The sequence below is a fragment of the Panulirus ornatus genome, chromosome 20, assembly GCF_036320965.1.
Source record: "Panulirus ornatus isolate Po-2019 chromosome 20, ASM3632096v1, whole genome shotgun sequence".
Taxonomy (NCBI): domain Eukaryota; kingdom Metazoa; phylum Arthropoda; class Malacostraca; order Decapoda; family Palinuridae; genus Panulirus; species Panulirus ornatus.
In genome coordinates this window covers 60,689,077-60,705,517 of record NC_092243.1, presented here as the reverse complement: position 1 = coordinate 60,705,517, position 16,441 = coordinate 60,689,077, and the positions used below count along the sequence as shown (strand labels likewise).

General features: G+C 38.8%; 1 protein-coding gene across 3 annotated transcripts in view; it reads right to left on the bottom strand.

The window, feature by feature from the left end:
- Nucleotides 1-905: 905 nt before the first annotated feature.
- LOC139756057 (transmembrane protein 41A-like) overlaps nt 906-16,441 on the bottom strand; it is a 41,525-nt gene continuing 25,989 nt past the window's right edge. For all 3 annotated transcript variants that reach the window (XM_071675046.1, XM_071675049.1, XM_071675048.1), the window contains exons 4-6: nt 13,137-13,301; nt 9,479-9,617; nt 906-6,800 (exon numbers count right to left, since the gene is read on the bottom strand). In XM_071675046.1, coding sequence (XP_071531147.1) covers nt 6,628-6,800; nt 9,479-9,617; nt 13,137-13,301 — 477 coding nt within the window. In that variant the 3' untranslated portion in view covers nt 906-6,627. The remainder of the gene's footprint in view (nt 6,801-9,478; nt 9,618-13,136; nt 13,302-16,441) is intronic.

Below are 16,441 nucleotides of genomic sequence, written 5' to 3'. Positions count from 1 at the left end.
TTTCTAAAAATGGAGAGCTGAAAACTGCAAAGAATTACTGACCAGTCTTGCTTGACAAATGTGAATTTTAAAACACTGGAAAGATCAACTGAATGCAATCGGATGATTACTTGCACACAACTAATTAATACAGACACAACCAGGCTAAAAAATTGGGAATGTTTTTGCCAAATTAATAATAAAATCACAGATAGTAGGTGGCAGACAACCATAAATCAGGGAAAAACTACCACCTGGGTAATGGGAGGGTTAGCGACAATGTCAGAATGAGCCAGCAATACAGAGGCTGTTAGGTTCCTCTCCCTGGCTTGGGTTGCTGTTTTAAACCTCATACATGTGGGTTGCTTTTACTAAGTCCACCATCACACATTCTCTCCATCTCACACATAACTCAACATTATGTAACTCATACAACTCTCTATTCTTAACTAAAGTTTACTGAGGCTAGTAATCCATGCTAGCCCTACTTAATTGCAAAAGCTCATCATAGACTGAAAAAAGTTCTAGAGCTTGAGCCCCTCACAAGTGTTAAATTCTCTGTCATCCGTAAAAATAGGTTATCACAAAAGTGGGGTCCTTCAGGCTTCAGTACTGGGGCCACTGCTATCATCAATCTTCATGATGATCTGCCAAATTAGACAGACTCACATGTATTTACTGTTGATGTTAGAATCATGAGAGAAGTACAAATCATCAGGGACTAATCAAGATGCAGCAGTGTTTAGAGAAATGGCTTTTGAAATTTACCTCTGAAAATGAAGTTTTGAAAATGCCATGAAATTTGAAAAAATCAGGTAATGAGAATTACATTGGGGTAATAAACTGAGTCCCACCGTGAGTTGACATCAATCAGAACTTCGTGCCAGAACAGCATATGAGAAGGATCACGAGGTAAGCAAACAATATTTTGGTCAATGGTAAAACTGGCTTAAAATTCACAGACTGTCAGACATTGAAAGGAATTCACATAATGTTCAATTACCCTAAGCAGGAATATGCAGTAACATTCTGATATCCTTATTTGAAGCTACACAGAACTGCTCAAAAGGGTTCAAAGGAATGCAACAATACTCTTACAGTACTAGAATTAAATGGAATGAGCTATAAAGAGAGGAGGGAAACCTTCAAAATGCCCACACTGGAAGAAAGGTTAATAATTGGAGACATAACAGCTACTTAAAAATTTCTATAAGGACATAAGGATGTTAAGAGAACAGTTCCTGGATGCTAGAAAAAAGTTCAGAAGTAGAGGCACAAGTGGATATTAGGCTAGAAAAACTTAGTAGAACAATGTCAGAAAGCATTCCCTCAGCAAGTGAGATGCAGACTCATGAATCAAAGTAAGTCAAACTATTAATTTTCTTTTGACATTTGTTATGGTTGGAATAGTGTGTTAGATATAAAGAGGATGGAAAGAACAGGACCAAATGATGGGAAGAATGGGATGCACTCAGGAAAGTGGGGCTCTGAGAGCAGGATCTAGTTAAGTACAATGTGTAAAGAGGGACACAAATATAAAGGTGTTAAGCAGAGTATCTCAAAAAAATGCTATGCAGTGAAGAGTTACTTCATGAACAGGGGATATTTAAAAGGGAATATTGAAGAAATGGTTGAAAATGAGAAGACAAAAAAGTACCTTGTAACTTGATACATGGACAAGTATTACCAAGTAAAGAAATGCACAGAGAAGAAGATATAAAATTGGGACTTGGACTACATGAGAAGGACCATTTGGAAGAAAACTTCATACACGGAAATATAGAAACTAGTAGGTGCTAAGGCATGACAGACAAGGTGAACTAAGGAGTCATTCCTGAAGGGAGACCTGGAGAAAAGAGCTAAAAGGAGATGGAGTAAAGGGGAACTCGATCATAAAGGGTTATGAAGAGAATGAAGACTAATACAGAGGAAGTGAAAAACAGAGTGTGGTGAAAGCGGACCTCCAAAAGTAGTGACCTTGGAAACAGTACATAGGGAAGGGACCTAAACTATGGGGACCTAACAGAAGGCAACCTACTAAGGATAAACTACTAATAATTATGTTTTTCTGCAGCCTATGGGTAAATACATAGCTACAGAATTAGATAAGTGAATATCTAAAAGACCAAAAGAGAACATATATATAGTGACTCTGCTGTCAGTGAAAGGAAGGGCTCAGAAAGTTGAGTAAAAGACCCTCCCACTAACCCTGAAAATTTAAGGTGTACACCTATGACCACATTTTCTTACATGACTCTGCTGTCAACGAGAGGGAGGGCTCAGAAGGTAGTGTATTGGCCCCTTCCATTACTCCAGCTAACTCAAGGAATATCCCATCCTGTACCCTTGGATCAATCCCTTAGATAGCTGTTGACAGCAGCTGCCCAAACTGGTACTACTATCCTAACTCATGAGTGCTTAAGTGGTGCCAAGAACCAACTTACACCCACAATGTTAGGATTGCTGGTCTTACTTTCTGTTCCATCAAAATGGGAATACTGGGCTAGTCCTGCCATCTTCTTACAGGCACTGTACATTCAGTCACATCTCACTTATTTTCTTTACATAAGTTCTCTTGCCATCTCCTGGCTGCACAACTGTTTTTCAGTGTAATCATGATTGAGTCCAACCAACCAATGACTCCTAGTCCTCAGCATCATGAGATGCTAAGAATCTCCTGGTTACTGCCTGACTCAACTGCTAGTGAAAGGAAGGGCTCAGACATTAGTTGTAACAGCCCCTTCCCTCCCCACACAGATAGACCTTTGTCTTTTTCTACTCACTGTAACAATATTCATGGTCTCCCTAGTAACCCTTCTCTTGTTGAACAGCATCTGTCTAGTACCTCTTTTGATATTTTACTTCTCTCTGAGGCCCACTTATTTAATGATGTTCTCTCTAGCCTCTTTCTCACATCCACCTATAATCTCCATTCATGATTCCAGTTCAAAGGAGTAGTCTGTGCATATTCCAACATCAACACACCTGTTGCTTGCCTCTAGGACCTTGAGTCCCCAAACTTTGATGTTATCCGACTCAAAGTTTGTCTCTCGACCGCTATGATTTCCTTTGTTTTGCCTACTGTTCTCCCTGTTCTACAAATTTTATATCTTTCTTAAACTATCTAAAATTGCTACCGTGTGGTTGTGACATCCTCTCAACTACAAGCTGAGATTCTCCATCTAGGGGATTTCCAAGTTCACCATAGGTAATGGCTGAATTCCTCCCATATAGATGGGCATTGAGGCCCTCTTATTCTCAGTTCTCAATGATCTGGAGCAAATTATCACCCATATTCCTGACTGCCGTGACCACTCTCCTCGTGTTATGGATCTGTTTTCGCCTCTAATCCTTCATGCTGTAGCCACATAAACTTGCCCCTAAGAGGCTCATCTGACCACACTCTTATAAATGTATCTATTTTAACAGTACCTACCCCTCCAGCAGCTTTTTCTAAATGTAAATAATGGCACTTCAATGAAGTTGACTGGAATAACTTATGAACATTCTTTTCTGACTTTCCTCAGGTAAATTACTGTCTCTATTGTAGTGATGCTTCTGTCTCTGCCAGATGTATAGCAGAGGTTATTGTTGCAGGAATCGGAGCATTTATCCCCTCTTCCTCCAAGATGACCTCTTCTTCCAATCCATGATTCAACTGCTCCTGTTATGAGGTCATTCTGGCAAGGGATCAGGCATACTGAGCTTGGAAAAACTCTTTCCTCTGACCCATTCATTATTTACCACTGCATGTAATCATTGTAACTATGTTATCCTTGAGGCAAAGTATTCCTTTATTCAAAGTAATTGCAATAACCTACACTCTACATCCAATGATAAGTCTTTCTGGTTTTTAGCTAAAGGTATCATTAAAAACTTTTGTGCTTCACCCTTCCTTCACTTCTCTGTTCTGATGGTGCTTTAGCTGTCTCTCCCATAGACAAAGAAACTCTCTTCGGTTCTCATTTCTCCTCTAACTCTACCTTGGATGACTCTAACACTCCTTAAACCCCTGATGCTCCTCTCAGTAATCCCACCCCCCTCCTATCAAATTGTCTGAAAAGCACTTCCCTCTCAGGAAACAGGCAAGGTTTATGGTCCTGATAGCATCCAACCCCATGTACTGAAAAAATGTGTCTCTGAACTTACATGTGCTTGTTCTTCTGTCCCATTTCTGTTTAAAAACCATAACTTTTCCTTCTTCTTGGAAGCAACCGTTTGCAGAACCTATCCCTAAGATCGATGACTTTTCTAATCAATCTAACTACTGTCCTGTTGCTTTGACATCTACCATTTCCAAAGTCTTTAAATCCTTCCCCAACTCCCACATCCTCAGATATCTGAAATCTCATAGGCTTCCATATGGCAAGATCCACTGGTGGTATTCTTTCTTTTCTTTCTTTCAAACTATTTGCCATTTCCCACATTCATCATCCTTGAAAGATTCTGGGAATTTGTATGTAGTTGCCCTTGGAATATCCAAAGCTTTTGACAGGGTGTGGCATTAGTGTCTCATCTCTACGCTCCCTTCTCTTGGTTTCCTTCCCTCTCTTTGTTCCCTCATATCTAGCTTCCTCTGTGGCAGATCTATATCTGTGGTCTCCCCATTTCTCCATCAGCAGTGGTGTCCCTTAGGGTTCCTTCCTGTCCCCTATACTTTTTCTCCTTTTTTATCAATTTCATTTTTTATGCAAAAAAATCAAATGCACTCACATGCCAAGGACTTCAACACTATATTCCTCCAATTCTTTATTATTGCTCCTTCTCTCACTTTATCTGCATCTTGTCTCAACACAACATATCTCAGTGGGGTTGACAAAATCTCATTAAGTTTAATGCCTTCAAGACCAAATTTCTGCCCATCTCTACTGAAAATTCCTCACAACTTTCCTCACTACTTTGATGGTTCTGTTATACCACCTCATCACTCAATGAACATACTTGGTATTACTGTTAACATCCACTCTACCTTGGAAACACCACATTATGGAAATGGCTAAGTCTGTTTCTTAGAAACTGGAAGTCCTATTTAGATGTCACAGCTTCCTTTCTTCTGACCAGCTGCTCCATTTATATTAAGCATTTACCTGTCCTTGTATAGAGTACTGCTCTCACATCTGGGATGGTTCTAGCTCTATGACCTGTCAACAGTGGTCCAACTTATCAGTTCTCCCAGGCTAACTTCAAAACTTGACCCACTTGTCTTATGCCACAATGTTGGTTCACTTTTCCCCTCTTCTATATGTATTACTCCGCTTTTTGCTCCTAAAAGCTGGCTGCTTGTGCCCCTACCACTAGCTAGATCAAACAACACTCAGCAAGCTTTGGCATTACATAATTACTGTGAGGCTGCTGGCAACTCATGGATGGGCCATTTTGACAACTTGTTTATTTCTCTACACCTCAATGATTTGAAACTCTCTACCCTCTTATTTCCTTCCCAATAACTATGAACCGGCACATTTCAAAAGATAAATTTTTCACTTCCTCCAAAAGTCATAAATATTTCCCCTCGCATTAACCTCTCTATATAATTCAATTAAGGCCTAGATTTGATGTGGACTTTCATCTGTGACTGGAGCCTCTAACATTAAAAAAAGAAAAGAAAGGGGGATAAGAAGCAGTACCCTATTTGTGTAAAGCTCCCTCCCCATCTGCACAAACACGAAATCAAACACTAAAGCAGTGGAACAAGCTGCAAGACAAAACTCTGAATGCAGAGAACATTAAGAATTAAAAAAATAAACAATAGAAAAAAGCTCATGAGATGACACTCCATATGCTCAACCAGCCAATCCAAAGAAGAAATCTTACTAAATGGAATTAAGTGAGGAGTCAGAGAGGATGTGGAGAAATGCTTTTATAGTAACTGGGTAGTGAACAAAAGGAATTAGCTATATCAAGAAACAGTGAATGAAGAAACCATTAAAAAGGTTAAGATACTGTGTAAGGACGATGAAAGGTTAACAGAAGGGCTTCCATAAGTGTAGAACATTCTACCCTAATGGACAAACAAGTAATTCAATACATGTAATCACAAACTAAGAAACTGTTAATGCAGGCATTACAGTGATGACATGAAAGAAAGTTTGCAAGTTGGGGCCTCATAAGTTTAGATCTCCCTCCACTTATTGCATAAATCATAACTACAAACACAGAACGGTGACTATTGCATAAATCATAACTACAAACACAGAACGGTGACAAGTAATAACAGCAACAACAACAAGAACAACAACAATAATAATGAATAATAATAACCATAAAAAAAATTCAACAGCACAAACACCCATCAATTTTTATTTGTTCCTCCAACAACTCAAAAATAGCATGGTTACTTGATGAAAACTGTATTTGCAGAGTATAAGAGCTGAAGGAATCACATTATCACCTAATTCCATAACAGCAAATTTACCTTAATCCTAATCATTACCATCTAAGGATCTTCACTTTGGTTTTAATCCGTGCTAATTACTCTTATAATATAAATAAACAAAAGAGAATCCCTTTCATCTCAGCTAAGTATGAAGGGATACTTTGCCATGGGAAATGTCAGTACTAAATATTAACTGCTCTCCTGATAGGTATAAAGATTCATACCTTTACAATCATATTTCACACAAAAATATAAAAAGCACAATGTAGGGATTATTCCTTGACTTTCGTTTTGTGTTTACGAGCAAAGTGAGAAAGTGTTAGCATTACCATTGCCAAAGTGATAAGAGCAAGTAAACGTTTGGGTGTTAAAATATCATCCATAGACTTAATGTCAATCAACATTTCTCCAGCCTGAACACACATGAAGTTGTATGGTAGTAGTCCTGAAATATACAAACTGAATCAATAACAAAGTTGTGAAAAGTGTGGTAGTATGAGAAAAATGCTGTTAACTATCAAAGGCAAAACAATGCAATAATTTTCTAACATTAAAAGGCACCAAATGATAAGCATGAAAACAAAGGAAACAAATTGAAAGTACAGATTCTGCAAAATCCTATAGAGTGAAAGAAGAAAGGGTACTAAACTTTGATATATCTATCTATCTAACTATCAATATCTCTGATGCCTGTTCCTTTTGAAACTCATTTAAGGGGGTGGTCATGGCAACAGTCTCCATAACTAGTGAACTCCAGTGTTGCATCTTAGCTTTTAGTGCCTCACCCTTAACAGGCCACTGGTGAAGGGCAAGTATAGTGCTGTGTTTGCAGAGGCTAATGGTCCTAATGACTACTTCCACCTAATACTCCTACATTGTTATAGATATAGGGGGAAAATAACAGAAAAGGTATGAAAACTGAAGTATTTAGGAGCTAACTTGGGTAAGTTTAAAGATGCAGGAGAGATAAGGAGACAGCTGTACATGGTAGAAGAGTAATTGGGTCCCTTAATATAGCAATGAAGATTAGAGGTGTAAGTATGGAAATGAAGAAAGGGTTAAGGGACAGCATCGTCCTTGTGACCCTGACCAATGCAGCTGAGACATAGACAAAGAATGAATCAGTGATGTTAAGAATCCAGGTTATAGAAATAAGCTATTTGAGAAAAGCATGTGGTATGACTAGATGGAATGAAGGAAGAAACGAGGGGGTGTATGAGGAATTTGGAACGGCAGGAAATGCAAAGAGAATGAGTTGTGGAGTAGTAAAAGGGTGAAATATAATACTTTGAGGTAGTTTGGGCATATGGAAATAATGAAAGATAGGGAGTTTACATGGAGAGTATGAAAGTACAATTGAAGATTGATGTGAGAAGACCAATTGTGACATGAGAAAATAAAGAGGAAGAGTTCTGGAGAGAAAGAAATGGTGGAAAAATGTGTGGAATGGTGTATGTGAGGAAGACTTGTAAAGAAGAAATAAATGGAGACTTTTGCAAAGGCCACCCCTTTGACAGGAGTTCCCAGAGGGAACAAGAATCAGAAATATACACAGACAGATAGAAAGATAGGTAAACAGATAGACAGACAGATAGACAGACAGACAGACAGACAGACACTTTACTCATAAAGGGTAGATGGTTTGGTAATCATAAATGCTATTTTTCATTTTTCCATACTATTCTCTTTAAAAGTTTCTTACCTAATGCATGAATTAATAGGTATCTACTTACTCAGAAAATCAGAAGATTATTGGAGAAGGATGGAAGTCTTGCCTAGTGCCTGAATTCTCGCAACTGCCTTTAGTTCAAAGTATTCAATTTAAACTGCTGAATGATATGGCAAATAAACATAATTTTTCTACACAAGTCTCTTCAGGAAGTTTTTACCTAATGTTCGAACTACTAATTATCTACATTTTCAGAAGAATATACAGGTTGAGCATCCCTAATCCGAAAATCCGAAATCCGAAGTGCTCCAAAATCTGAAAATTTTTGAGTGGTGACAGGACTTTACAAGTGGAAAGTTCCCCACCTAAACACATTATTTTTTCATTATATTAATGGTATTCTATATCTTTTTTAAGTAGTTATGTGAGAATAATTATAAGAAAGTGATTGCTTAACAGCAGCATATAAATTCAGTTAGGAATGAAGGTGGTGCCAAACAACCAAAGACTGCCCATTATTGGCAGCGGAAGATGTGACACCTTAGCTTTCTAGAGGTTCAGTGTTACACAAAATTTGTTTCACATGCAAAATTATTAAAAATACTGTATAAATTACCTTCGGGCGATGTGTATAAGGTGTATATGAAACATAAATAGATTTTGTGTACAGACTTGGGTCCCATCCCCAAGATATCTCATTTTATATGGGAAAATAATCCAAAATCTGGAAAAATCCAAAATCCGAAACACTTCTGGTCCCAAGCATTTTGGAAAAAGGATACTCAACCTGTATGAGAAAATAGCTTAAAGAGATGGAAGTCTTAACTAGCATCCAAACACTTGTGACAGCCTTTTGTTGTGACAACCAGATGTGAATGTGCCCACCTGGCTGGCCACATGAATTTGAGAAGATTACCATAATTCTTTTAAATTATGGGGGCAATTTTTGTAGCCACAGTTTATGAAACTCAAACTAAAAAAGCAAGTGAAATAAGGAAACTAGTATACATGATACACACAACTGTTCTTTCCAGCCTTTCCAGCTAACATCTCTCAGAAAGACAACCTCACCTCATGATATACATACATCTGAACATATCATTAGGTGATATTTTTTATACCTAATCAGTGTTTCCTGCATTATAGTAAGGTAGACCAGGAACAAATGAAGAAAGGCTACATCCACTCATATCCATTCTGTAGCTGTCATGTGTACCCCTCTGGAGTAAGGGAGAGAGAACTGTACCTTTCTATTCCCTGGGTGTCATAGAAAGGAACTAAAGGGGGTAAGAGCAGGGGGTTGATAACCATCCCCTTCTTGTATTTCAATTTCCAAAAAATGGAAAAGAAGCCAGGCAGGGATGAAAATTTATGTCAATACATTTTATACTAATCATAACCTAGAAAGAAGAGAGCATGTGCAAAGTCTCCTTCAAAAATTTCAAATTACTTACCAAAAAAGACAGAGAAAAAAAACATCGGCAGCGGTATATTAACATAAGGAGCTGTTATATTCAGAAACCAGTTTGGAGTCATGGGGAACACTCTCAAGCTGACTAAAAAAAGAAACAGCTGATGCTCATTCTCCAGCAACTGTAACAGAGATAAACATCATGTTACAAAAATAAACAAAGGTAATCAACTTGGAATAGCCTATAAATGTCTAGTACGAGAGGCAAAAAGTCAAATTTCAGCTTGCGAAAGGCAGGCCATTGAGGTTCAATCCTCACTTTCACCTAACCCATGTAACTATATGCAAGACTTGGGACCTCTGAGTGCTACAGTTCAGCTGTAAAAGAGTAATAAACACACAAACAGTTCTTCACCAGATCTTCCTAAGGTCCTCTCCAGGTCTTCCTCAAATCTTCTCTCGGTCTTTCCTAAATTCTCCCTTATTCTTCGTTGCCTTCCCCAGATCCTCCCCAGGCCTTTGTTGTCTTCCCTTGGTCCTCCCTACGTCTTCCTCACTTACTCCTCAGGTCTTCCCCATTTCTCCTACAAGTCATCCTCAAGTTCTATCCAAGTCCTCCCAAGGTTTTCTTCATGCACATTCTAAACATTATGTTAGGCACTAAAACAAACTTTACACTATCACCAACCTGCATATGGTTTTTTGAAAAGCAGCCTTTGGTGGCCTGGCCCCCCTATGGCCTTAAAGGCCAACATGCTTTATCTTAAAGCCCAAGCCAGATTATGATATACCTAAACCCAAAATTTTGCTTAGCGCTAGGTATGTTTCAATGAAGATATTACAGAAATGATAAAGTGTTCCTTCCCATGAAAGCATTTTATGTGGATGAGAAGAGAGTGGTGAAAGTGAAGGAGCTTGGTAAAGAGGCTTGCAAGAAGAGATTCCAGGAGAGACTGAGTGTAGAATGGCAATAGGTAAAAGTAAATGAAGCTAATGGTAGTGGGTGGGGAAGGGGAGGTGTTCAGGAAAGAACTACTGGGATGTGCAAGAGAAGCATGAGATATAAGTAAGGTGAGAGATGGGCAGGTGAGAAAGGGTAGTGAGTGGTGGGATGATGATTAAGTTGCAAATGAAAGAAAAAAGAAAAGTGTATGGGAGTGACTTACAGGAATGGAGTGTGAGAGAGTGGGAGATGTATGAAAAAGTGGTAGGAGGTAATGGGGAAGGTGCAGTGGCTGAAAAAGAGGACAAATGAGAGTTAGGTTGGGTATCTACAAATTTCTGGGAAAATAAGAAAATGTTTTGGAAGGACGTTAAAAGAGCAGAAAAACGAGCACTATTCAGAACATCACTGAAGGGTACATATGGGGAAGTAGAAACTTGTAGAGATGAGGTGAAGAAGATATGAAGTGAGTAATTCGAAGGAATGTTGAACGTTTTTGATGATTGGGTGACAGATGTATGGTGTTTGGGTTGGGAAAGTGTACAAAGTGGTATGGTGAAAAGATGAGGTGGAGAAAGCCTTGCATAAGATGAAGAATGGTATGGCAGCTCTAGTGGATAGCACTGCAATGAATTTCTTAAAAAAGGAGGCAACAGTATTGTTGATTGGTTAGTTAAGGTGCCTAAGGACTGGAAGAATGCCTTTATAGTGCCACTGTATATAGGCAAGAGGAACAAAGGTGAATATTCAAACAACAAAGATATACGTTTTTTGAGTGTACCTGTTAAACTGCAAGGAAAAGTGGTGACTGAGAGAGTGGTGGCATGCACAGAGCTTCAGAATTGGGAAGAGCAATGTGGTTTCAGGAGTGGTAGAGGATGTGTGGGTCAGGATTTTGCTTGGAAGGTGTGTTCAAAAACACTTAAAGAAAAGGAATGATTTGTATTTAGTATCTATTGATTTGGAGAAATCACATGAAAGTTATGATAGAGATGCTCTATGGAAGGTCTTACTAGAATATGAATATATGGTGTGGGAAGAAAACCCTTAGAAGCAGGGATGAATTTCTATCAACAGAGCAAGGCATGTGAATGAAAAGACTGAGAGGAGGATGAGTGGTTCCATGTGAAGCAGAGGTATGTGATACCACCATGGTTGTTCAATATGTTTATAGATGGGATGGGGAGGGTGGTGAATGTAAGAGTGCTGGAGAGAGGAGCAGGAAGGCAGTCTGCTGGGGGTGAGACAGCCTAGAGAGGAGTCAGTTGTTGTTTGATGATCATGCAGCACTGGTGGGAGACTTAAGTGAGAAATTGCAGTCTGGGTGACAGTGTGAAAGGAGAAAGTTGAGAGTAAATTTGAATAAAAGCATTAAGCAATGAAAAGCAACAAGTGATTTGGGGCGAGTTTGAATGGAGAGAACTTTGAGAAAGCGGAGTGTTTTAGATACCTGGGAGTGGATATGGCAGTGTATGGAACCATGGGAATTGAAGTAAGCCATAGGGTGGGTGAGGGGCATAGGTCTTGGGTGTAATGAGGAATCTGTGAAGTCACTGTCTTATACGGGCAATGATGGGTATTTCTGATGCTGTATCGATGCAAGACAGGCCTTGGAAAACAAAATGTAAAGGATAGGGTGAATGTGTTGGAAATGAAATGTTTGAGGAAATATATGTGGTGCAAGGAGAAGGTTTGATTAAATATGAAATGACTGGATAGGAAAGAAGTATGGTAGTAAGAGTATGTATGAAAGAGCTGAAGAGCTGAAATGGTTTGGATGCATGAAAAAGAATAGTGAGGAAAGGATGACTACAAGAGTATATAAACAAAAGTGGAAGGAACAAGGACAAGGGAAAACTGAGGAGGTGGAAGGAACAAGGACAAGGGAAAACTGAGGAGGTGGAAGGATGAAGTGAAAGGTGCTTTGAAGGCTCAGGGCCTGAACATGCAGGAGTGGGTGAGGTGTGCAAGGCATTGAGTGGAGTAACGTCATTTACGGGAGATGAAGTGCTGTCAATGGGCTCATCCAGGGGATATGAAGTAGTTGAGGGAATCCAAGAGAGGTCTGTGGGGCTTGATTCAGGATAGGGAGCTCTGGTTTTGGAGAATCATATATGACAGCTAGAGAATGGATGTGAGGGAATGAGGCTATTTCTTTATCTGTTCTTGGTGCTACCTTGCAAATGCAGGAAATGGTAAACATGTACACAAAAAACAAGGGTTGCGAGAATTTGAGGGAGAAATTTTTGCCAAAAGAATGTTGTTAATGCCTAATAATACAGAAATATGATAAAACTTCCAAGGAAAAGAGTATCAAAGAACTTTGTTACATAAGCATGAGAATCAGCTGCTTGGCTGGGTAGTCCCAGGAACAGATAAGGATATCAAAAAATTGCAGGCTGTTGAAAGATTAAAGAAAGTACTGATACAGCCAGGTCACCAGCAATGAGAAACATCTCAGTATAAGTACATGGCAAGAACTAGCATTATGTTAAGTGAAACATAGAGAAGTATGAAAAAGGTTGGCAGAGAAACAAATCAGTTAGTTCAGAGACAATGAAGGGCAATCAAGTATTGCCTATGGGATCTGAGCTTACAATGGGTGAGAATAAGAAAAGAATGGTATAAGTGATGGTGTTAATCTGCAATTCTGCTTGGTTTATTAATCAGATGTCCTGGGGAGTTGAATCCTTCCTCAGGATGAGTGAAATCTTAAGATAAAATATCAAAAATTTTCATCTTTCAACAATGAAGTCACCTTTTCCTGAAGCCATTTGATCCTAGTTGCAAACTTTCGCTGAATTATTGCTTTTCCCACAAGTCGAGACAGCAAAAAGCAATTAGATGCACCAATGGCAGTTAAAGCACAGCAAACTGGAAATCCTAAAGGCCAGCATCCAAGAAGAGCCCCACCCAATAGGTTCTGTAAAAAATGCATTATTCAGACTGAGTGATTCTAATTGTACAGTTCAAAGGTAGAAAGTGCTGTGGGTAAGTTTGGTTGCCCATAACAGCACTAAAGAGGGAAGAGTGAAGGAAATGCCCTGTCTTCCAACTGGGATTATTTCATTTACACAATGTCTTTTACCACATTCACATTGACAGCTGCAGTCTGCTGCATATTCTTGTACTTTATACTTGTCCAAAGATTACTTATCAAATTTCTCACACATCGACAGTATTCCCTAAGATCTTCCTTTTTCTGTTTCCCTACACATACTTTCCCCTTGTGTACACTTACCAAGGAAATCTAATTGTTTTCATACAGCCTAGTTTCCTTGTTTCTGCAATATATGAACCAGTAAGGAAAAAAAATGAGATGGCAATAACTGAAATGTTTGGGGAAAATAAAGACAACTAAAGGAAGGTGTGAAAACCTTCTATAGGGGAGTAAATTCAAGCATAAAAGTGGATGTAGAGTGAAAGGTTGAGTAAATATTATGGCATGAGGCATGGCTGTGTGAGGTCATCATAGCTTTTTAATATACGTATGGATGGAGTGATAAGAGATGAAAGCAAAACTAGGGAAAGAGGGTGCAGAGTTGACGCATGGTGGTGGGGTATGGTGGCTTGTAATAAGCCTGTTTGTGGATGTTACTGTGTTGTTTGCTGAGAGTGAAGAGAAGCTGCAGAAGGTTGTAAGTGTGTTTTATGATGTGCATAAGCACAGGTGACAGGTAAATGTAAGTAAAAGTTGAGTATTGGTGTTGAAAGAAAACAGTGAAAGTGTAGAGTAAGAGAAGAAAGTGTATTGGGGAGAGAAAGACTGGAAGAAGTGACAGAACTTAAGTATCTGGAAGCTACCTCAAGTAAGGTTGAAGATATAAAAGGAGATATTAGGGAGAGAGAAGTACAGAGTAGAAGAGTCATTCGGTTCCTTAACAGAATAATGAAGAGCAAAGGTGTCAGTATGGCTGCTAGGAAAGGGTTAAGGGACAACACAGTCCTCCCAACCCTGACCTTTACAGCTGAAACATGTACATGGAATGAGTCACAGATGCCAAGAATCCAAGCTGTGCAAATGAGCTATGCTTAGATGTACATGTGATGTGACAAGATGGAATGAAGAAGGAAATGAAGGGACCAATGAAAAATTTGGTATGGCACGAAATGCACAGGGAATGAACTGAGAAGTAGAGTGGGGGAAAAGTAGTACTTTGATGTAATTTGGGTATGTGGAAAGAATGCAAGACAGGAAGTTTACTAGGAGTGTATGATAAAAAAAAAAATTAAAGGGGTTGGTGTCAGAGAAAGACCACCTGTGACATAGAGAAATAGCATGGAAGAATACTGAAAGGAGAGAAATGGTGGAAGAATGCATGGAATAGTGTGTGAATGAGGCTTAAAGAACATGGATACATAAAGACTCTTTTGCCATGGCTACACCCTTGATGGGAGTTCTCAGAGGAAATGGGCATCAAAGATATAGGTACATACATAGAAAGATAAAACGAAATTGAACACAGGGAAACATGATTTTTGAATAGAGATATACTGAGACTGCATTCTAGTACCATTGAATTTAACAAGGCTAATGCTTACCCTCTCTGAAATGCTGCACAGGTCCAAATGCAGACAGAAAATGTGATCAGTATGAGAAAGAGAACAAGAAGAGTGAGAGGAGGAAAACTGAGCTGAGGTATGCAAAAAGGAATCAGCAACATGAGAATGAACACGGAGCTCAGTCTACCTCTAAGAAATTGGGAGTCCTGTAAATTTTTTCTTCTGTGAACAATTGCTTCAATCATAAAAAATTGATCCATTACTGTTTGAAGTACTGCTCTTACATCTGGGAGGCTTTAGCTCTACATACTTACTACAGAGTCTGACCTATCAACTCTCTCAGTCTGACTTTGCAAGCTGACCCTATTTCCCAACACTCCTGTGTTAGTTCACTTTCCTTTTTCTATAAATGTATTATTCTTATTTGTGGCCATGAAAGCTGGTTGCTTGGGCATCCTCATCAGTAGCCAGACCACAAAATACTCGGCAACCTACTGGATCACAAGATTATAGTGAGGACACTGGAAACTCAGAAGAGAGCTGTTGTGATATCAATTCCTTCCTTACACTTTGAGGATTTGGAGCTCTTTATCCACTCATGTCTTTCCTAACAATCACAAGGTGCTTCTTTTTAAATGGCAGATTTTCCACATCCTCCAAAACCAATTAAGAAGTTTTTCCTTTTCTATTTCTTTTTCACTTTAACCTTTCCCATATTTCAGCTAGGGTTAAGCCTCATTGTTGACTTCTGTCCATGGCTGGAACCCCTAACTTAAGAAAAAATACCCATCCTGGAATAAAATGGCATTTGTTAATGTTGTTGTTAGGCTCATCTAGTCTCTTCCTGGTATGGTTCACTGTCAAAATGATGGTCACAAGTGTTAGTCCGGGGGATGCATGGTGGAGCATCTGCTCCCTTGGTCTGTCTAGTGGAAAGTATTCAAAAAATAAAATTTTTCATAAAATATATAAATAGAATATTTTTCCTTCTTTATTCTGGCAGTACACATTTGTATGTGAAAGTTTTTTAATCAATTCATATCGCTTTTAAATTCATCTTTCTGTCCTAATAATTGTTTCCAGATTTGTTATCATTTTGTCAACTTTGCTCCCATTCAAAATATATCCCATTCTGATGGTCATTCTTCAGAATGACAGTAACTATCCTTCAAATCTAAACTTACAGTCCATGTATTTATTTACAGAATACTGCAGACATTCTGAATGCAGTCATTTTGAACTTCCATCCTTATTTTTGCTTATCCAAATCTACAAGATCTAGAGTCAAACCAAAGTAAAAAAGAGAAAATACAAACACTGCAAAAAAACACAATAAAAGTACTGGTTGGGCTAACACAACAAATGTAAGTCACTGCCATATTTTTACAGTTGTGGCTCATGTTTTCTCCAAGAAATACAACAAATCACTTACAACTCATGACACGTAAAGCCTGCCCACTCAACTCTTTGAATCCCAGAAATGAAAGACAAGATCTGGATGTACAAATAGCAGAGTGAACAATGGAAAAGAATGTGGATAATGTGGCACCACCTCACCTC